Below are 22,187 nucleotides of genomic sequence, written 5' to 3'. Positions count from 1 at the left end.
CAAAACAAACCACCGCCCTCCAATTAGTACAGACCCCCCGGGACAAACCACCCCCCCTCCATTAGTACAGACCCCCCCAGGACAAACCACCCCCCCTCCATTAGCACAGACCCCCCCCCCAGGACAAACCACCCCCTTCATTAGTACAGACCCCCCCAGAACAAACCACCCCCTCCATTAGTACAGACCCCCCCAGAACAAGCCACCTCCCCACATTAGTACAGATCCCCCCCAGAACAAACCACCCCCCCACATTAGTATAGACCCCCCCCCAGGACAACCCCCCACTTCCATTAGTATAGACCCCTGACAAATCACCCCCACCCCTGCATTAAGCTAATTAAAAAAAAAACACCCGGGCGGCAGCTGGATAGGAGAGGACAGTGTGCAGCCGCGCCACCCGGGTGGAGAACAGAGCGTATCAGGCTTGGGCAGCAGGCAGGATTTACACACAGGAGGAGGAGGAGAACTGGAACACGTCGGGCACGGACCCCCCCCACCCCTGTGACGTCACTGCGTGGCTGGTCTCTCTGCACACAGAGACACAGCCGCTTCGATCTCCAGCTGTTTACACTCCCCTCATCTGACAGGAGGAGGGAGGGAGGATGGGCTTCGGCAAGAGACACAGCAACGGCGGCAGCGGTGACTGGCGGAGAGAGCCTCCTACAGACAAGAGGAGGAGGGAGGGGAGCACTCTGGTGCTTCAGTGCCCCCACCTCTGTGGCGCCCGGGCGCACTGCACCCCGTGCACCCCGTCCAGGATCGGCCCTGGGCATAAGATAATAACACAAGAGAAATGCAAAGACCAAGATGAAATACAAGGTTCAGCCCTTCTTAACAGGTTGCATTTTACTGTAGCTGGGTCAGGTAAAGGATGTTTCTGTAGAGATGATTTCAGTTAATGACAATACCACACTTTGTTCCTTCTGGTTGCTCTTTACCCTTCTCTATTTAAGTTTATTGGTGATTTTTTTAATATAGAATGGCCCAAGAGACGTGGAGCTGTTGACCCTAAGAACCAGATTTCTGCTTTTTGTTACTTTGCTGTAGGTTAAATGTCCAAAGTAAACATCTGTAGCTGCTGTATCTTCCATTGCTCCATGTTTTATTGACAATTCCTGTATTTGTGTATCCATAGCATTAATGGTGGTATACATTTAATGTAATTTTGGTAGTGTTTTATGATGCATTTTGCAAAATTTACTGATGCATTTTGAAATGTTTTAGTATCCCTTCATAAAGAATTATTTGATGGGTCAGGAGGCACCGGTTTGTTAATTTTTCTGTCCAAGGTTTGTTCTTGTTGCACTCACTCCTTTCAGTAATGCACGTTTTTATACCAATCTGCAAGATATGACTTGGATTCCAAGCTAAACAATTAACATTGTTGGATAAAACATGGTGTTATATCTGTATTTCTTTATTGTCCTTCTACAGATGACCCTCATGTACAGTATTCAGCAGTCAGCAGTTTTGTCTTTCTGCGATTCTTTGCTGTGGCCGTGGTATCCCCTCATATATTTCATTTGAGATCCCACCACCCAGTAAGTAAATGTATTTTTGTTCCTCCTGGATATCATGAATGTTAATGTTGTACATATGTGATGATTTAACTAAAAACAATAACCAAAAATCCCATGCCAACCTTGAACATTAAAGTTTAACATTAAAAATTCTAAGGCCCACCCCCCCAAACTGCTGTAGTATCTTAAAAGATACTAATCACAAAAAATATTGTCTACAGTGCTAATAATTGTAATACCAAAACCAATATGTTTTAAATTACTCATCGCCATAAGTTAATCATAAAGTGCTCACAGTAAAAACCTCAAAGGAAAGACATCACATTCATAACAAGGTTCATCAGAAATATTATATAGTGCTTTGGTGAAAAGTTGAAACAACATTCATAGTACCACAGATAAATGTGATCCAATCAGTGTTTTTAATTACACAGCCAGTTCTAGAAACTTGATGAAATGATCACACTCGGAAAGCTATCCTCTCAAAGGCTCCCTCTGATGATCAGCACATGGATCCCTTAACTGAATGGGTTACACAGAACAGCATATGTATGTGTATGTCCTCCAAAATTTTTCCTCATACAAATCCTGTGACCCCCATATACAGTTTCCAAATAAGATTCCATCCCGGGTGTCATGAAAGAAGGAAACAAGATTTGCAGATAATCATTGCACAATAACCTTTTATGAGAGAGCCTAAAAGCATAAATATATTGTACTACTATTGTATTACTGTACTTATCCTAGTACCACTAGGAAAGGTTTGTAATCGATAGAGATGTCTGCACCGCTTCTAGCAAAGATGTGTTCATGCAGCTTCCAGTGCGTGATGGTAAAGGTCCTGACGCTATGCCCCATCACTCCACTTAAGCTTCAAAACCAAAACTCGGTCCCTTTCAGCGCAAGACTTGGAACTCAAAACCTTCCAAGTCCACCCCTTAACCCTGTTTACAAAGAAGAGGCACCCTCATTTTAAAGATTGGGGGGATGTCTGTTACCTGAGTCAGACATCCTAGACCTGTGGTTTCATTTGCTGGTTTTAAAGGGGTAGAACCTAGAATTCAAAACTTTACCCACCATCATTTTTCTTCTGTCCAACCAAGCAAAACATTCTCAAGGACAGTCAGATCTGCACACAGCCCTAAACCATCTCTTGTCCCAGGGTGTGGCCGTTATGTTCTTTTGAAGGACAGGTTCAAAAGAGTCTATTCAAACCTATTCACGGTGCCAAAACCCAACAGGGGTTTTCATCTTATACCTGGCCTAAAATCCCTAAACAAGGAATTTTTCATGGAATCTGCAGTGTCAGTTATTGCCTCTCTGACACAAGAGAAATACTTGGCATCAGTTGACATCCAAGATGCTCATCTACACATTCCAATTTACCGCACTGCCATGTGGCCCAGAATATTCACAAAGGTACTTGCCCCTCTTCTTGCCCTCTTAAGAACGTGGGGCATTCAGGTAACGGGGTACCTTGACATCCTTCTTCTGAAGGACTCCTCTTCCGTTCAGCTATCTGAAAAATGTCTAAAGTACTATTCAAATACTTCAAGCCTTCAGTTGGGTAGTCCGCTTTCAATAGTCTGCTCTCAAATCTTTAATTCTCCTACAACGCTAAGGCCTTATTCTGGACACAGTCCAAGCAAAAGTCTTTCCTCCAAAAAAACAAATCCTCTCTAAGATCTCAAGCCCAGATCTTGGGATTAAAGAGATACCCCTTAGTGAGATTCTCTGAGAGTTCTGGACCTCATGGTAGCTTCATGTGAGGTTGTCCCCTTCGCTCAATTCTATTCAAGGCTTCATCTTGTTGGCCTGGAACAAACACGCTTCTTTCAACCTCCCTATGTTCCACTCTAGCCAGGCAAAAAACTCCCTAGCTTGGTGGATTTCCAATCCAACCTTAACAATGGGGAAGTAATTTCTACCACACCCATGAAGGTTTAAAACAGCCTCACAGGCTTAAGTGGAGTGTTCAAATTCCTCATAGTCTGCTGGCTGATCTGGAAAAAATTATTTTATGCATGGTCAGCCTAATGCCCCCGTACACCCGATTGGAAATTCCGCCAGCAAAAGTCCAATGTGAGCTTTATGCTCCATCGGACTCTTGCTGGCGGAATTTCCGCCAGCAAAAGATTGAGAGCAGGTTCTCTATTTTTCCAACGGAAAAAGTTCCTATCGGAAATTCCGATTGTCTGTAGCGACTCCGACGCGCAAAATTCCTACGCACGCTCGGAAACAATTCGACGCATGCTCGGAAGCATTGAACTTCATTTTCTCGGCTCGTCGTGGTGTTGTACATCACCTCGTTCTTGACAGTCGAAAGTTCAGAGAACTTTTGTGTGGCCGTGTGTATGCAAGGCAAGGTTGAGCGGAATTCCGTTGGAGAAACTATCCAAGGTTTTTCTGACGGAAATTCAGATCGTGTGTTTTTTTGCACTGTTGGGCACTAGTTTTACCACGTACAGGTTAGTGCTGATGTCATCTGTTGGGTAAAGTGCTGGATGTGTACTCCAGGCTCTCCTTTCAGCCTGGGAAATAGTGCCATCCTGGTCTGTTTCTACTGCCTGCCTAAAGTGACTTACTTGATCACCTCCTGCCATCTAAAATCCTCACCAGCACCAGCTGCCCAGGTCTGTGAGCACTTGAGGCCTTGCTTCACATTGGGCCTGCTTGCATTTCTTCTATTAGGTTTTTTGTTTTTTTTTCCCCTATATGTCAAAATACAAAAAAAATTTCATTTTCAGAGATGATTACAATAAAAAATGCATTTAATCACCCTTCCCCCAAACCTCCCACCCCCGTCCCTCTCCCCTTCCCATCCTCAAACTATATCCTTTATCTATTTTTGCTCCATTTCTCCCAGTTCCCCCTCTTCTAATATCCCATCGCCTCTACATATCTCCTGGTTTTCTTAAACATCTTTCAATCTTTTCATTTATTTGCCAATCCTTCCATTTGCTCATTCCCACTATATCTCAGGTATTCCATATTATATGTCTCTTCTATCCTTCCAATCCAGTCCCTTATTTTAGGGCTTTCTATTTCTTGCCAATATTTTGGTATCAAGCTTTTAGTTGCGTTCATCAGATGAGGTATCGCTGATTCTCTATAATTGCTTTATTGAACTTTCCAACCCATAAAACAAAAACGTCCACGGTTCTTCTAGTATTTCTCTATTGGTAATCTTTTATTAGTTGTAGGATCTCTTTCCAGTATTTTTTTTATTTTTGGGCAATCCCACCAAATATAAGCCATGGTTCTCGCTACCTTACATCCTCGCCTTTATCTGGTGTTATGTACCATCTTGTCAGACATTTTGTAATTCATTTCAACTGTAGTCATATCTACCGCGGAACTGCGTACCAGTCTCAATATCTTTCCTATATTTTGTTTATTTCCTCGTGTTCCCAATTCTTTTTCCCATTTTTTTTAAATATGGCAGGACCTCCAGCCCCTCCCACTGCCTTTTAAATTTTGTAGATCCGGGATATGCCATTTCTTGTATTTGCCGCTCCAGAGGCATTAGATCTTCCCCCTGATCTTATTGGTTGGGGCAAGGTTATGGCAAAGTGCTTCAACTGGAGATACCGCCATTTGTTAATCACCATCAAATCTGTTTTGTGCTTTAATTCTTGAAATGTACATATTTTCCCCTTTTTTATTATATCTTTTAATTGTGCGTTTTTATTTTTATCCATTTCCCGCCTAATTTCTCTTTCCCCGGTGTAAAATAGTTAGTTTCTTTCAGTGGGATTAATGGAGAATTATACTTCCATTTACCTTGTTTGTGTTAAGTCCCAAATTCTAAGTGCATTTTGTGTCATTACATGTGTCTTCTCTCCTAGTGCCCTAAATTGTGGTGGAATCCATATTATCCTACCTAAATTTTGCCCACCTTTTTTCATTTTTCTCTTTTGCCCACACCACTACTCGTAAAAACACTGCTTTGTTTTTTTTTTTTTTAAAGTCTGGTACCTTTAATCCTCATTGCGTTTTTCGTCTTTCCCTATTATTCTGCCAAATAAACTTAGTTATTGTAGTTTTTAGCACTTTAAAATATGTCTGAGGCAAAGCAATAGGTAACATTTAAAATTTATACATGATTTTAGGTACTGTTACCAACTTTATAATATTTATTTGTCCTATCCTTTAGAGTGGCCTTGTTGCTATTTTTCTTTCTGTTTTTATTTCGTTTAGTAGTGGGATATAATTTGCTTCATTTATTTTCCCTAAGGATGGTGTTAACCTTATTCTTAAATATTTTAATTCCTCCATGTGAATTGGAATTCATGCTGTAAGCTTATATTTATAGTTAGAATCTCTGATTTTAGAAGGATTTATTTTAAAATTTGATAATCCTCCATAATATTTTAATATCTTAAGCAAATTAGGCATTGTAATCCTTGGGTTGGATATATAGAACAGCACGTCATCAGCATAGGCTGCTATTTTATGCTCCTCTTCCCCTATCTTAATACCTCCTATGTCTGGGTTATTTTGAATCGTTGCCAAGAGGGGTTCCAGTGATAGCACAAGTGATAGTGGTGAGAGGGGACACCCCTGTTTCGTTTCATTATACATTTCAAAGGAGGGAGTGGAAACCCCATTGATCTTTACAGTTGCTGTAGGTTGTTTATATAGTACTTTGATCCATTGGATCACCCTTGGACCTATTCCCGTAGTTTCCAGTGTGTTCATCATAAATCCCCAGTCCACACTGTTGAATGCTTTTTCAGCATCTTTCGACAGGAAAAGACCTCTAATTTTCTGAAGCAAGAGCAATGTTCTCACTTCGTTGTCTTTTCCTTCTCTTCCTGGGCTGAAACCTACCTGGTCCGCATGCACCAGGTCATCATTAAATCTTTCATCCTAGTAGCTAATACTTTCGCAAATAATTTTGTGTCTGCATTCAGCAGAGATATTGGTCTGTAACTTGAGCATTAAGTACTATATTTCCCCTCCTTCAGAATGATCGTTATCGAGGCAAGTAAGGCTTCTCTACTCATCTCATAGTTTTTCCCAATCCGTTCATATATGAACACAATTTTGGTGATAAAATTTCTTTAAACTTTTTGAAATAATAGATTGTAAACCCTTCTGGGCCTGGACTTTTTCCCGATGCCGAGTCTTTTAATGCTATATTGATCTATTCTTCTGTTATGGGTTTTTCTAAGGTTGGTAGCTTACTCTCTATCACTTGGGGTAGCCTGGCTTTTTTTATAAATTCTTTTCTGTTCTTTCGGTTTCCTGTTGCCCCTTTTGTTTTACCAAATATAATGCCCCATAATAGTTCTGAAACACTTTCGCTATTTCTTTTGTTGAATATACCATTTCCCCTACTATTTTTTGTATTTTTTCTATATAATTTACAGATTTTTTTCTTCAGCATTCTTGCTAAATATTTTCCCGCTTTATTTCCCCACTGATATCTATCTTTTGTAATTCCATTAAATACCCTTTTTATTACTAATGGATGGTACAGCTCATCTTTTTGTTCTTTTTATGTCCTTGTTCTAATTCATGTATTTCTTTTATTAATACTTCCATTTTTTTTTATTCTTTCCTTCTTTTTTTTTTTCTAGCTCCTATAACAAACAGGATGCCCCTAATGTAGGCTTTATGGGCCTCCCATAGGATGGCATCCTATATCTCCTTCATATCGTTTATTTTAAAATATTGTTCTAGTGCTTTTTTTTATTAATTCTTCATCCTCTTTGTCCTGTATTAGTTCTTTTGTTTAATCTCCGTGAATTAGGCCTCATTTGAGCTCCTGGTAACTTCATTTTCATTGTCACTGGGGAATGGTCTGACAGTGTTGTTTCAATATTTGTTTTAATAACCGGATCTACTAGCCGGTGTTCTACCATTATGTAGTCGATCCTAGAGTACAGGGGATAAGAATGTATAGTCCTGTGTCTTAGAATGCTGCACTCTCCATACATCCAACATTTGACATTTATGTAATTTCTGTTTTTATCATCTTCAGCTGAACATTCTCAGTCCCCTGTACCCAAGATGTACTATCGATTCTTGGCTCCATTAAAAATTTTTTAAAAAATGAAAGTCTCCGGTCATTATCACACTTCCCTTTTTTGAAGTCCATTAACTTTCCCATAACCTCCTTCAGATACTTTGTTGGGTTCTTATTGGGGAAATAGATGTTTGCCAGCGTGCAATCCATTTCACACAATCTACCCTTTAGGAAGAGATATCTACCTTCGGAGTCCGGCATCCCTTCCTCCTGTATGAACCGAGCCCCCCTGGCCACCCTAATAGCTACCCCCTTTGCCCTCCTTGTTGTCAAATCTCTATAATACCATGTTGGGTAGTCTTTTGAATATAACTTCATATTTATTTTCTGGGAGAGATGTGTCTCCTGAAGAAACACTACCCCCTGCTTTTTTGCACTGTTGGGCGCTAGTTTTACCACATACAGGTTAGTGCTGATGGATCGAGTGCTGATGTCATCTGTTGGGTGAAGTGCTGCATGTGTACTCCAGGCTCTCCTTTCAGCCTGGGGAATAGTGTCATCCTGGTCTGTTTATAGTGCCTGCCTAAAGTGACTTGGTCACTTGCCATCTAAAATACTCATCAGCACCAGCTGCCCAGGTCTGTGAGCACTTGAAGCCTTGCTTCACATTGGGCCTACATGACTGTGTTAGAGATTTTGAGATTTAATTTAAAAACCTTTGTCACTTCCCATTGTGGGTGCACCAGTGATTCCCCTTAGCAGGCATACCACTGAATGAGTTGAAGATGTACCCATCTTCTGGTATTTCAGTGACCGTGAACTGGGGGGGGACATTTCTTTATCGTACATCACGGGACACAGAGCATAGTAACAACTATGTGGGTTATAGGCCACTTTTAGGTGAATGGACACTGGTATAACCAAAAAGGGAACAGGAAGTGCCCCTCCCATACCGGGAGTATCTCAGGTGTTGGTCATGGTTAATAAAATGCTAAGAGAGCTCCGCTAAGTAATCCCTGACGGGATCAAGGGGCTGTGCAAATGGATCCATCTAAAATGCTTGACAGCCAAACTATGGTACCCAGGCCTCATGGAAGAAGAAACAAGGTTTTTGCCTGTAATGCTTCTCTTTGAGAGCTGGAGAGTCTAGAGAGTGTATTTTGCTTGGTGTGAAGCATGGAAGCACCATCCCAGGATGTACACCTGTCCTTTCTGCAGTTAGGTCTGGACCAGCACCCCACCCTGAACACTATTCAAGGCCAAGTTTTGGTGCTTGGTGTTTTCTTTCAAAGGCCACTGGCCACCCACTCTTTGGTGAAGACTTTTGTTCAGGGTATTATTCATGCAGTTCACCTGTTTGATCCCCGGTATAGCCATGGGATCTCTACCTGATTCTTCAGAGTCCCCCCTTCGATATCAGGTGTCTCCCCTCATGTGCAATGTGGCCTTTTTATTGTCATTATCTCAGTGAAGGGAGTCTAACAGCTTATCTGTAAAATCCTTTTTTTGGAGTAAATCACGGGACACAGAGCACCATAGTAATAACTATGTGGGTTATAGGCCACCTTTAGGTGAGTGGACACTGGTATAACCAAAAAGGAAACAGGAAGTGTCCCTCCCTATATAACCCCTCCCATACCAGGAGTATCTCAGTTTTTTTGCCCGTGTCTAAGCTGTTGGTCACGGTTGATGAAATGCTAAGAGAGCTTCGCTAAGTAATCCCTGACGGGATCAAGGGGCTGTGCAAGCGGATCCATCTAAAATGCTTGAAAGCCAAACAATGGTACCCGGGCCTCGTGGAAGAAGAAACAAGGTTTTTGCCTGTAATGCTTCTCTTTGAGAGCTGGATTCTGGGACCCGGCACCCTGGCCATGTTGATACAGCCAAAGAGTTTTCCAGCAGGGTGCTGTACAGGTCCAAGGGGGTGGACCCGGCCCTTGAAGGCCTGGCATGACACGGCCTGCCGTGATGAGTGAATTTGTCTGTGATAATTTCCAGTAGTCCTGCGGTGGGATCAGGTAAGTCAGAAAGAGATTACAAGGAATATATATTTTTATATTTCACTTGCTCTTTCTGGTGTGAGTATGCGTGCCTTGCCTGTGTTTAGCCACTAGAGTGTGTAAAAGCACATACCTGGCTCCAACATTCCATGTTTCCCCTGTGTGTGCTCAAGTGTCAGCAAAGGCTTCCTGAGGCAGCATTGCTATTTTCTCCTGCTCTGTCAGCTGTCAGAGGGTTTTGGGGGGACCATACACCATCAGAGAGGTCAGGTCCCCCCCTTCATGCCCGCAGTTCCATCCTCCCCTAGAAGACCTGGAGCATCTGGCAAATCTGAGCCATTTTGTCTCACGGGCTTGGTGGCTACCTCCAACGTCCCAGCCTCTGCATACGTCACAAAGGGCGATTTGGCTATGGCTGGTTTGGAAGGGAAAATAGCCGAGATGTTAGCGTCTTCCTTCCAGGAGGTGAGAAAACGCAGCAGACCCCCCTTCTCCTGCCCTTGACCTTCCAGTATTGGAGCAACAATGGGCAGAAGATATTGGGATGCCATTGAGAGAAGGAGGTTCAGTTGACTCCTCTTCTGAGGATTCAGAATCTGAAGAACCTTTCTCAACTTCGCAATCTCAGAAATTGCTAATCCAATCCCTTATGGACTTGGTTCGTTCTGGATATAAGTTGCCTCCTGCAGAGGTGGAGGATGTTTCTTCCTTCTCTTTGGGTTAGCTAAAACCCCTACAGAGTTCTCATGCTTTCCCTATGCACCCGTTATTGGAGCAACTGTTTTTTATGCTAACTGGGATCACCCATATGAGCAGTTTTCTCCTCCTAAAAGATTTTCAATTCTTTTCCCTATGGAGAAAAAGTTCTCAAAGAGATGGGATTTGCCAGCAGTAGATGCGGCTATCTCCTCTGTGAACAAGAGTTTAACTTGTCCAGTGGACAACGTACAAGTACTTGGTGATCCAGCTGATAAAAAGTTGGAATCTCTACTTAAGGCCTCATTTGCTGTAGCTGGTGCGGTAGTACAACCTGCAGTGGCAGCAATAGGTATCTGTCAATCCCTTCGGAATGAATTCAAGCAGGTTATTAAAAAAGTTCCTGCTCAAACTCGAGGCCCAAAGTTTAGCTGAGCTACCTAGGGCCTGATACTTTGCAGTGGACGTTATCAAGGATTCTATCCATCAGGCGTCTTGCCTTGCGCTCATGTTGATACATATGCACAGGATTCTGTGGCTAAAGAACTGGTCAGCCAAGTTACCATGCAAGAAGCTCTTGGCTGGGTTTCCATTTCATGGAGAGAGGTTGTAACCTTCTACTTAGATGTCTGGGGCAACAGCCTCCAAGCAGTCTTGATGGCTTCCACCGTCGGGGGCAAAGGGTAAGCCTCATAACCAGACACAGGGCTACAGAAAGCCCTGGAGTCAGAGGTCCACAAAACAGAGTCCCAAGGCTTCCTTGGGAAGGGGCGCCCCCGCTCGATCGAGTGGGGAGAAGACTGCGGTGGTTTTCAGAAACTTGGCAAGAGGAAATGCAGGACAAGTGGGTCCTCTCTGTAGTAGTCCTAGGCTACAATCGAGAGTTTCTACCATCGCGTTTTCTAAAATCAAACGTTCCCAAGAACCTAGTAAAGAAAAAGTCCTTATTTCTGGCACTTGCCTGATTACTGTGTCAGGGAGTGATAAGAGGTTCTCTCAGAAGAGAGGGACCTGGGGTTTTATTCAGATCTCTTTATGGTACCAAAACCAAATTGAGATGTCAGACCCATTCTAGATCTCAGGAATCTGAATCACTTCCTAAACATCCACTCCTTTCGAATGGAGTCAATTCGGTCAGTTGTTTCCACCCTACGGGGAGGTTCTAGCATCCTTAGATATCAAGGATGCATATCTACATGTGCCAATATTTCCCGCTCACCAGAAGTTTCTGCGGTTTGCGGTAGAGCAGCTCCACTTTCGGTTTGTGGCCTTGCCTTTCGGGTTAGCCACCGCTCCCCGACTGGTTACAAAGGTGTTAGCCCCAGTACTAGCAAGACTAAGGGCCCAGGGTATAGCAGTAATAGCATACCTAGATGACCTGCTACTGGTAGATCAGTTAATAGCAGGGTTAAATCAGGGGGTGTCCAGAACAGTCAGTTATCTGAGACACCTGGGTTGGATTCTCAATCTAGAGAAATCATCCTTACAGCCGGTAAGAAGGCTGCAGTATTTGGGCCTGGTCATAGACACAACCCAGGAAAGGGTGTTCTTGCCTCAAGCAAAGGTCAACGCTCTAAGAGAGCTGGTCCAGGCGGTCAAGGCAAAGAAGGGTCCTTCCATTCGCCTTTGTATGAGATTACTAGGGAAGATGGTAGCTTCCTTCGAAGCGGTTCCCTATGCCCAGTTTAATTCAAGACTGTTGCAACACCGTATTCTGTCTGCTTGGAACAAACTGATCCAAGCCTTGGAATATCCAATGAATCTGGCTCCAAGGGTACGCCAGAGTCTCAACTGATGGCTGATAACCAGGAATTTACACAAGGGGAAATCCTTCATTCCAGTTTCATGGAAAGTAGTAACAATGAATGCCAGCCTATGGGGCTGTGGGGAGCAGTTCTAGAAGAGACCACTGTTCAAGGGAAGTGGTCAGAGTCCGAGAAGACCTTGCCCATCAATATCGTAGAGATTCGGACAGTACGTCTGGCTCTAATAGCCTGGACGTCCAGGTTGCAAAATGCTCCTGTCAGGATACACTCCGACAATACCACAGCAGTGGCCTATATCAATCACCAAGAGGGCACCAGAAGCCACGCAGCCCAAAGGGAGGTGGAACATATTCTGTCTTGGATAGGCAAACACATTCCTTGCCTATCTGCAGTTTACATTCCAGGAGTGGAAAACTGGCAAGCAGATTTTCTGAGCCGTCAACAGTTGTTGCCGGTAGAATGGTCTCTACACCCCGATGTCTTTTTGGCCATATGCCAAAGATGGTGTACACCGGACAAAGATCTATTGGCGTCCAGGTTCAACAAGAAGTTGGACAACTTTGTGGCGAGTACAAGGGATCCACTGGTACTCGGAGTAGATGCGTTAGTGACCCCGTGGAATCAGTTTTCACTGATTTATGCATTCCCTCCAGTTCAGCTGCTACCACGGCTGCTTCGCAGGATCTGGGAAGAAGGGAAGCCGGTAATCCTAGTGGCCCCGGCATGGCCCAGAAGACCCTGGTATGCAGGGATTGTGAGAATGGCAGTAGGGGAGTCTTTGACTCTTCCAACTTGTCCGGACCTGCTGTCGCAGGGACCGGTACTCCATCCTGCCTTACAAGTGCTAAGTTTAATGGTGTGGCTATTGAAGCCCACATTCTAAAAAATCGGGGCTTTCAGGTTCGGTAATAATCACCCTGATTAATGCCAGAAAGCCGGCCTCCAGGACCATTTATTACAGGGTCTGGAAGGCCTATGTCACTTGGTGTGAAACCAAGGGTTGGCATCCTCATAAGTAAGTATGTCATAGGAAGAATTCTGGCCTTTCTACAATTAGGAGTAGAAATTAAGCTGGCCTTGAGTACAATCAAGGGTCAGATTTTGGCCTTGGCAGTGTTTTTCCAAAGGCCGCTTGCTTTGCACTCTTTAGTCCAGGCATTCATACAAGGGGTAACGCGGATAACTCCGCCAGTTAGAATACCCTTGTGTCCATGGGATTTGAATCTGGTTTTGTCGGTGGAGCGAAGACAACCCTTTGAACCTATACGGAATATTCCTTTGATTCTTTTGACAAGGAAATTGGTATTCCTAGTTGCAATAACCTCTGCAAGAAGAGTATCAGAATTGGCTGCTTTCTCCTGTAGAGAGCCATACTTAATCATTCACAAGGATAAGATTGTGCTGCGTCCGCACCCAACCTTTTTGCCAAAGGTAGGGTCTGGTTTTCATCTGAATCAAGATGTTTCCTTTCCTTACCTTCCTTTTTCCCAGAACCTCGTTCTGCAGAAGAAGAAAAATTATTACATTCTCTCGATGTTGTGAGAGCAATTAAAGTGACTGCTCAGATATGGAAAACTGATGTTTTGTTTTTTGCCGGAAGGCCCTAGAAAGGGTCGGGCAGCATCGAAATCTACTGTTGCTAAGTGGATTTGCCAGGGGATTAGTCAGGCTTATGGCCTGAAAAGAAGGGTTCCTCCCTTTAAGATTAAAGCGCACTCTACCAGTGCAGTCAGTGCTTCATGGGCAGTGCATCACTAAGCCTCTGTGGCTCAGATTTGCAAGGCCGCTACTTGGTCGTCAGTACATACAAGATTTTGTCAAATGGATGTAAGATGGCAGGAAGACACCACCTTTGGGCACAGTGTGCTGGAGGCAGCAGTATAGGTCCTCACGCCTGGCAGCGGCTATTTGCTTTGTGTCTCCCTCCCCTCAGGTGGCATTGCTTTGGCACATCCCACATAGTTATTACTATGGTGCTCTGTGTCCCGTGATGTACGATAAAGAAAATAGGATTTTTATAACAGCGTACCTGTAAAATCCTTTTCTTGGAGTATATCACAGGACACAGAGGTCCCTCCCCTCTTATTGGGATATGTGTATATTTTGCTTTGCTACAAAAACTGAGATACTGCCAGTATGGGAGGGCTTATATAGGGAGGGGCACTTTCTGTTTCCTTTTTGGTTATCCCAGTGTCCATTCACCTAAAGGTGGCCTATAAACCCACATAGTTATTACTGTGGTGCTCTGTGTCCCGTGATGTACTCCAAGAAAAGGATTTTACAGATAAGCTGTTATAAAAATCTTATTTTCTTTAAGGCGCAAGGAAGAAACCACCTTTGCTAAAAAGGGGGGCTTAGACCTCAATCCAACCTTGTTCTTGTGTAACAAAATACAGGTTAAAGTGGCCAACTCAGAGACTCTCTTCACTGAGATAATGACAATAAAAAGGCCACCTTGCACATTAGGGGAGACACCTGATATCGAAGGGGGGACACTGAAGAAAGAATCAGGTAGAGATCCCATGGCTATACTGGGGATCGAACATGGGAAATTCATGAATATTACCCTGAACAAAAGTCTTCACCAAAGAGTGGGAGGCCAGTGGCCTCTGAAAGAAAACACCAAGCACCCAAACCTGGCCTTGAATAGAGTTCAGGGTGGGGTGCTGGTCCAGACCTAACTGCAGAAAGGACAGGTGTACATCCTGGGATGGCGCTTCCATGCCTCACACCAAGCGAAATACACTCTCCAAATAGTGATAAACGCTGTGAGAGGAAGACTTCCTAGCCTTGGGCAGCCTAGGAATAACCGAATCCCCATTCTTCAGCATTTGGACTTGAACAGCTAGGCAATCAAAAAACAATGACTATAAAGCAGGAAGGTAAATCTGGTGGTGCATGTGAGGAGGGGATGAGGAGGACAAAAAGCATAAATCGAACAAAACTGATCCCATGCAGTCACCAGGGCATGCACTAGAAAGGCCAAAAGGTACCTGGAGACAAACCTGGACAGTTTGCTGTTAGTTCTGGAGGCCAGGAGGTCCACATCTGTCAACCCCCACTGAAATACCTCCGAGTGACCATACCCTGGAGTCCAGATGCTGTTGACTGAGGAAGTTGGCCTGCCAATTTGCCACCCCAGGATTGTGGACTGCAGACATGACATTCTGTCCAATGAAGCATTTGCTTAGCCTCCTTGAAGCCCATTAGGTTTCTGGTTCCTACTTGGTGTTTGAGGTAGGCCACTGCCGTGATTTTCAACAAAATCTGGATCAGATGGCCTCAGTTGAGAGGTCCAGTTTAGAACAGACAAATGGGTGGCCTGTATTGCCAGAATATTAATCAGGAGGCAGGCTTCCTTTTATGAGTCGGTCACTGTCGAGGGTTTCTAGGACTTTACTCAAGCCTGTCAGGATGGCGTTTATCACAAAGACCTTCCATGTCGGGATGGAAAAATGTTCCTGGTTCCATCGCCAGACTAGAGAGTGATTGGGTCAGAGCTAGACCGGTCTACAGCAGCAGTTGAATCCAGGGGTCCAAAGAAACTGTCTTTTTTTGTCTCACACAGCCAAAATTATGAGTTGCAACTGCCTGGAGTGGAACTGGGCATAAAGAACCACTTTAAAGTGGGCAACCATCGGGCCCAAGACACTTTTGCAAAAGTGGGGGTGGGATGGCACCTGGACTGAAGAGCCTGAATGTGAGAGCAGACAGTCGATTTTTTTTTCCTGAGGGAAGAAAATCTGCACTTGGCCGTATCCAGAAGACCCACATACTACAAACATGAGTCGGTTCCAGTGTCGACCTCTGGATGATCAGAATTTATTCAAACCTCTGCAGGGTTTGTCTAACCATGCCTGAAGGGGAAGGTCATTCAAGTATCCCATAATGGGAGTTCCTTATGAGCGAAGCAGGGCAAGCATGGGCCAGCACCATGGTAAAAACCCATGGTGCAGTGCACAGTCCAAAGGCAAGGGTCACAAACTGATAGTCTCAAGTGCTCACAGCAAAACACGAAGCAGTGGTACACTGGAAAAAAAGGGATGTGTAAATAAGTCTACTTTATGCCCACATCCTGTAGTCCCTGATCTCTGTGACTGATTTCATTGATTCCATGCAGAATTTTTGACCCATAAAGAGTTGAGAACCTTTAAATCCAAAGGAATGTCTGTAATTGCCTTTGTAACTGTGATCAGTTTGGAGTAGAACCCCTGAAAACATTCCCCCTCTTGGGGAAAAAATGTAATAACGCCACAATTTACAAGTTTTACAAGGCAGCATAGAGGTCTGCATGCTTTTCCGGAGAAGAGGTAAGACTGAAAATCTTGTGACCTTCAGAGACCATGTTTGGAGCACAGTAGTCTGAAATGTCGGATCCTTACAGGGCCGAAAAAGGCCAGCAGCTATTCCCCACTCCGGCGTTCACTAAGAATAAGATGGTGTATTTGAGCTTAGGAGTTATGTATGCAGACTGAGACTCCTTGCATCGTGGCACCCCTATAGAGATGGTGTTCTCCTCTGTATCTCTTACAGACTATACAGAAACATCTGCTTGTACAAGGAAATTAATGTATGAAGAGCTTTTCATTGAAGTGCTTCTTAGCCTAATTAAAGTGGATGTAAACCCTCTCCTATACCCAGTGAAGTGAATTGCCTCAGATGATACACAGTGATGAAACAAATCTCCCTACATAGGTTTTACATATATATCTGCTGTTTTCAGCTTTCTACATTCTTTAGAAAGTGGACATTGTGTTACAAATCTTGTTTTCAATGAGAGGGGAGTCTGGGCATACGCCTGTGTGTAAGCTGATGTGGAGGAAAGGCACACACCCGCCTCTATATAGGCAGAGGGACGAAGAACCTTGCAGAGCTGTACCATGAATAGACCAGCTCTCTGCTTATCTCTCTAAGTTCCCTCCCCAACACAAATTTCAAGCTGCGCTTTATCTCCTGTGTCAGAGAGCTTGTCTCAAGTTCTCATGCTGATAACAGAGGAATGGAGCAGCAGAAAGACACAGGACTTAAGTGAACACTACAGATATATATGTGCCCAGGTCAGATTTCATGAATGGGGTTACATCCACTTAAAGGAATTTTTCGCTTATAAAATTCTGTATATAGTTTGAAGACCCTGTAGCATATATCATGGCTTTTAAAAAAGGTTTGATTAAAAAATGCAGTAAACATAATTGATTAAAAAATGTGTATTGGGGAGCTAAAAAGTTCTCGGCCCAACCAAGAAGTAAATGAGCTAGAGCAATGCTATTCTACATATTCTAGCATATTGTCTTTCCAGTTTCTTTAACCCTTCAAAAAATAAATAAATAAAAAGATTATGTCTGCTCTGCGGAAAACGGCTCTGTTGCTGCTATGACCTCTGAATCGGTCAAACATGTCTGTCCTTTTAGTGTATTTTTAAGATTAGGAAATGTGTAATAGTCAGACGGAGCAAGATCTGGTGAATAGGGAGGATGGTCTATGCACTGAAACCCTAAATCCTTCAAAACAGCCAGTGTCGACTATACCACAGACACAGCCAAACCCCATCCCAGGAATTACTGCTTCAAATTAATAAGAGAAGCACCCTAGACACCCTGCTCCCAGAACAAACTGAAAAATCCTTCTGCTGGTCTAAGACCCATTTTTCTCCTGCATAGCAATTCAGGCTCAGCTATGTTCACAAGAAAGTTGAAACAATCTACCCAGCCAACGCATTCATATAAATTACGAGATGGTAATGGTAACCCCACAACTCACCCTAAAGAAGTCTTAAAGATATTCTCTTGCTACCAAAAATTCCTGTCAGGTCCTTCATCCCCACCTTTTCCCATGTCTCAGACCAGGCTAGATGCCCTCTCGCTACCAAAGCTCACCGATGAGCAGCTACAGACTCTTAACGCTCCTTGTACGGAAATGGAATTAGTCTCTATCATCTCCTCCTTAAAATCCCCCAAAACCCCTGGCCCTGACCGGTTCACCGCATCATATTATAAAAAATTTGCCGGATCATTAATCCCCAAAATGACTAAACTTTATAACCATATTTTGATTGGTAAACCATTTCCGTAGGACATGCTGCTGGCAAATATTTCCAAAACCGGGTAAAGATCATACCCTTCCCCAGAACATTTGCCCCATTTCGGTCATTATACGACTTAAAGATTTTTGGCAATATATTGGTGGATCGTTTAGCATCGGTTATCACAACATTGATCTCCCCTGATCAGACGGGCTTCATACCATCTAGACAGATCACTGATAATCGATTAGCAGCTAATGTCATTCAGGATGCTGAAATCTACTCCCGTAAGGTACTACAGTACTCTTAAGCCTAGACATTAATGAGGCCTTTGACCGTGTCCTCTGGCCCTATTTGGACACCACTTTGTCCAAGTTTGGCTTCAATGGCGAATTTATTAATGGATTTAAGGCTCTTTATTATCCCCAGACCCACATTAAACTCCCAGGGTGCAACTCTGAGTACTTTGCTCTGGGCTGTGGAACTAGGCAGGGTTGCCCCCTTTCCCCCCTTTTGTTTGCTTTGGCAATTGAACCACTAGCCCACTCCATTTCCTCCAACCCTAATATTTAAAGGATATGTTAAAAGTAACCAAGAATATAAACTAAGCTTATACGGGGATGATGTCCTTATGTTTATATCTGACCCCCTAATCTCCCCCCCCCCCCCCCCACCTTCTTACTTCCTTAGACGTCTTTTACCACCTTACTTGCCTAGGAGTGAATCCATCTAAATGCGTAGCCTTACCCATCAATATCCCTCAACCTTTACTAACTACCCTTAAAGATAAGTTTGAATTTTCCTGGAGTTCTGGTACGCTACAATACTTAGGGATACGGCTTTCCCCCTCGCTTAAATTGATATACACAAATAACTATTCACAAGCCTTTTCCACTATTAGACACCTACTTACCCAATGGTCCTCATATCATATATCATCTTTAGGCCGAATCCAAGCGGTAAAAATTTCAATCCCTACTTTTAGACCCTTACCTCTTTATGTCCCCCGTTCCACAATAATGACAATACAGACAGAGCTGCTCAAATTTATCTGGCAGAAAAAGAAGCCTCGAATGGGCCGCTTGTTGATGTATAGGGCCCAATCTAGAGGCGGCCTGGGATGCCTGGATCTATGGAAATACTTCTTGGCATCCCGCCTAATACAACTGGCGTAATGGCACACCTCCCCAACATATACCGTTGTTACAATTCAAGAGGATTTCGGTTGTTCCATACTACCTCCCGGGCCTCCGCTGGTCACGCTCTATTTCCCTTAAAGACATTGCTCCGCTTAACGGTAGTGAGTCGGTCCCTTTATATCTGGTCTCTCTACAAGGTGATGTTTAAATTACTCTCTAGTCCGCCACGCTTAGCTTCTTTTCTAGGTGAACCTCAGTTCCCCCAGCCTTTAATACAGAATTTTCCAGCTGGACCTCACAGGGTCTAGTAACTCTGAACTCTCTAATGGCAGGGTTCTTCCTTTTGCTTATTTGAGTACCTACAACATAATTTTGCCTTCCACAGATCCGAATTCTACAAATACGGCACTTTCTTTTCTAACACCCTAACCCAAGTTGTGGAATTGGCTAACTCATCATTTGAAAACCTATGCAGGGAGGCCTCTAGAGATAGGGGGGCTATCTCAATCTTATACCAGTACCTTAACGACCACAATACTATGACCAAATCAACAGCTATGATAGGATGGGAGACGGCCCAGGAGATCTCTGCAGAAGACTGTCAGGACATGGTCTCCAATATTCATAAATGCACATGCTCTGTCTCTATCAAAGAGACTGTAGTCAAATTACGTACCCGCTGGTACTATACCCCTGACGGTTTGCACAGAATTTACCCACTGGTTCCTGACACATGCTTCAGAGGATGTAGTGACAGGGGTACTCTCCTTCACACGTTCTGGAGCTGCACTGTTTTGAGATCCTTGTGGCAAAAAACCTCCTCGCTGGTACTCCAAATAACAAGTGTACCTGTGACCCTGACTTATCAGATGTGAGTTTTATTTGCAGAACTCCCTGAGCGCCCCCCCCCCCCCAAAAAAAAAAAGTTAACACATACGCTTTTTAGTGCTATCCAATGGGCTGTCGCCCTATACTGGTGATGTCCCTCGGTACCATGGTCACAGGTGCTCCTCTACCTCTCCGCTTGGAATCTATTAGATTGATGGAAAGGGTGCACCACACTCTAATGGACTCCATGCACATCTTAACAGTAAATTGGGAAAATTGGTCAGCTTACCAAACATAAACTATGTTTGGGTAATTCCTTGTCTCCATTACTCTTTCATGTTTTTGGTCAGCATTCAAACATTTCAGTACCCACTTGGCTGAAAGCTTGTGTACTGTATATCCAAATGATCATGAATTATGAACCCCACATGTTCCTTTGATGTCTGTAGAGCCTCAGCAATTTTTTGATTTGAGATTTCCTGATTTTCCAAAATCATGTCATGCTCGTAATCAACATTTTCACGCTGTGATGGGCCTTCCAGATCTTGCAGCATCTTGTGTCGAAAATTTGCCACTCTGAAAGTTTGCATACCATTTGTTCACTGTTGATTATGATGGGCACTGGTCACCCAATGTTTCCATTATATGCTGATGAATTTCCTTTGGAACTTCATGATGCCTCGTAGTTCAATGTTTGTAAATTCCGCCGCCATCTCTGCCATTCAATTACCTGCAACAATTGAGAAAATAGAGCTCCAATCCTCCAAATTGGCATAATATCATATGAAATGTCACTCTTTACAACTACAATAACAAAACTGGTGTTACATATTAGGAAAGGGGTCAGGCCCAGAACTTTTCAGCCCCCTTCATATGTTATGTTTTACTGTAAAAATATTGAATTTGTTACTATTAACATACATTGAGCAATCCCTTTTTTGCAAAATCCAGATCCATTATGTGGTTTGGAGGTGTCCTACTCCAGAAGAGATTGTGAAAATTCAGTCATAGCTTAATTTACCGAAATTATTACCGTTACATGGGGAAATTTTGTCTTTTTTTTTTTTTTTTTCTGTGTGAGGTAACATGTTGCACCTTTCTCTCATTTCAGGATGCAGCAACGTCACGTATTTTGACTCTCATTTCCAAAACCATCCAGACTCTTGGGAGTGTAGGCAATTTATCGAAAAGCAAAACTGTACGTTTTTTTTAATTTTTGTTATTATTTTTAATTTTTGTTATTATTAGCATGGTCTGTCTTGCGAACATGATTTATAACTTACCATACATGATCATCTGCTCTGTCTATTCAGTCTAGCTTCAAAGAGCCGTTTATGTGTGATTTCTACAAGATGTTTGAAGAAGAAACTTACACAGCTGATGTTAAAAAGGTTTGTTGATCTTGACTATATTGGGAGTTCTCAGTTCATATTTTTGGGTTGTTAGTCAAATGCACCTATATGGGTTATGTTTCTTAGAACTGGCAGTGTCCCAAGTGTAGCTTCATTAAACATTTGATGACTGCATACAATAAATCTAGTTCCTATAAAATGCCACTTGGGGAATATGGTAGGTCTGTTTTACAAGGGCAGGTAAAGATTTCTACATGCAAAGCTGAGACCTTAGATTACAGTAGCACTAGAAAGTCATGTTCCTACAGCCAGGCCAGTAGCTAAGCATAGGATGCAGATCTTGGAAGTGTGATCACTGGAGCAATTAGGTGAGTTAGAAGTGAAAAACAAATTTAGGAAAGTCAGAAGATATTCACCAATTTACTTACCTTTTTAGATCTGCGTTGCTTATGAAAAGTAAATGCTTGTCCAGTTTTCTACTAAAAACAAGTTTTGCTGTATGTTATATAAATAAGTAGGACCTAAATATATGTTTTAGTTAGGTCTCTCAAATAAAACAAATTTTAATGAAGGGGTGGGATACCTGCTGAACATTGTCGCATGTCAGCCTCCATCGGCTGATTCAATAGAAACCGGCCGACATTTGGCCCGTGTGTACTGCAGCCGATTCAACAGTATCTGGACAAAAAAGATCTTTCCCGACTGGCTCCCGATTAGTGCTCTCCGCCAATAGGCCGTCCCCCTCTCAGAAAACAATAGAACAGCAAGGGAGATCACTGTACTAACATCGGATTGACCTGAGCTGTCAGTTTTTTTATCGTTACTGTAAACTGGCTATAAATTGGGTCCAGCTCAAAGCAGTGCTATATCTGTCCTGTGATAAAGGC

At 43.2% G+C, this 22,187-nt stretch overlaps 1 protein-coding gene across 1 annotated transcript in view; it reads left to right on the top strand.

Moving 5' to 3' along the window:
• The window catches only part of RASA2 (RAS p21 protein activator 2), a 214,701-nt gene that overhangs the window by 147,099 nt on the left and 45,415 nt on the right, over positions 1-22,187 (top strand). The window contains exons 15-17 of the mRNA XM_073625641.1: positions 1,438-1,544; positions 21,060-21,146; positions 21,262-21,339. Coding sequence (XP_073481742.1) covers positions 1,438-1,544; positions 21,060-21,146; positions 21,262-21,339 — 272 coding nt within the window. The remainder of the gene's footprint in view (positions 1-1,437; positions 1,545-21,059; positions 21,147-21,261; positions 21,340-22,187) is intronic.

Source organism: Aquarana catesbeiana, linkage group LG04 (genome assembly GCF_042186555.1).
Source record: "Aquarana catesbeiana isolate 2022-GZ linkage group LG04, ASM4218655v1, whole genome shotgun sequence".
Lineage (NCBI taxonomy): Eukaryota > Metazoa > Chordata > Amphibia > Anura > Ranidae > Aquarana > Aquarana catesbeiana.
This window is presented reverse-complemented; position numbering and strand designations above follow the sequence as displayed.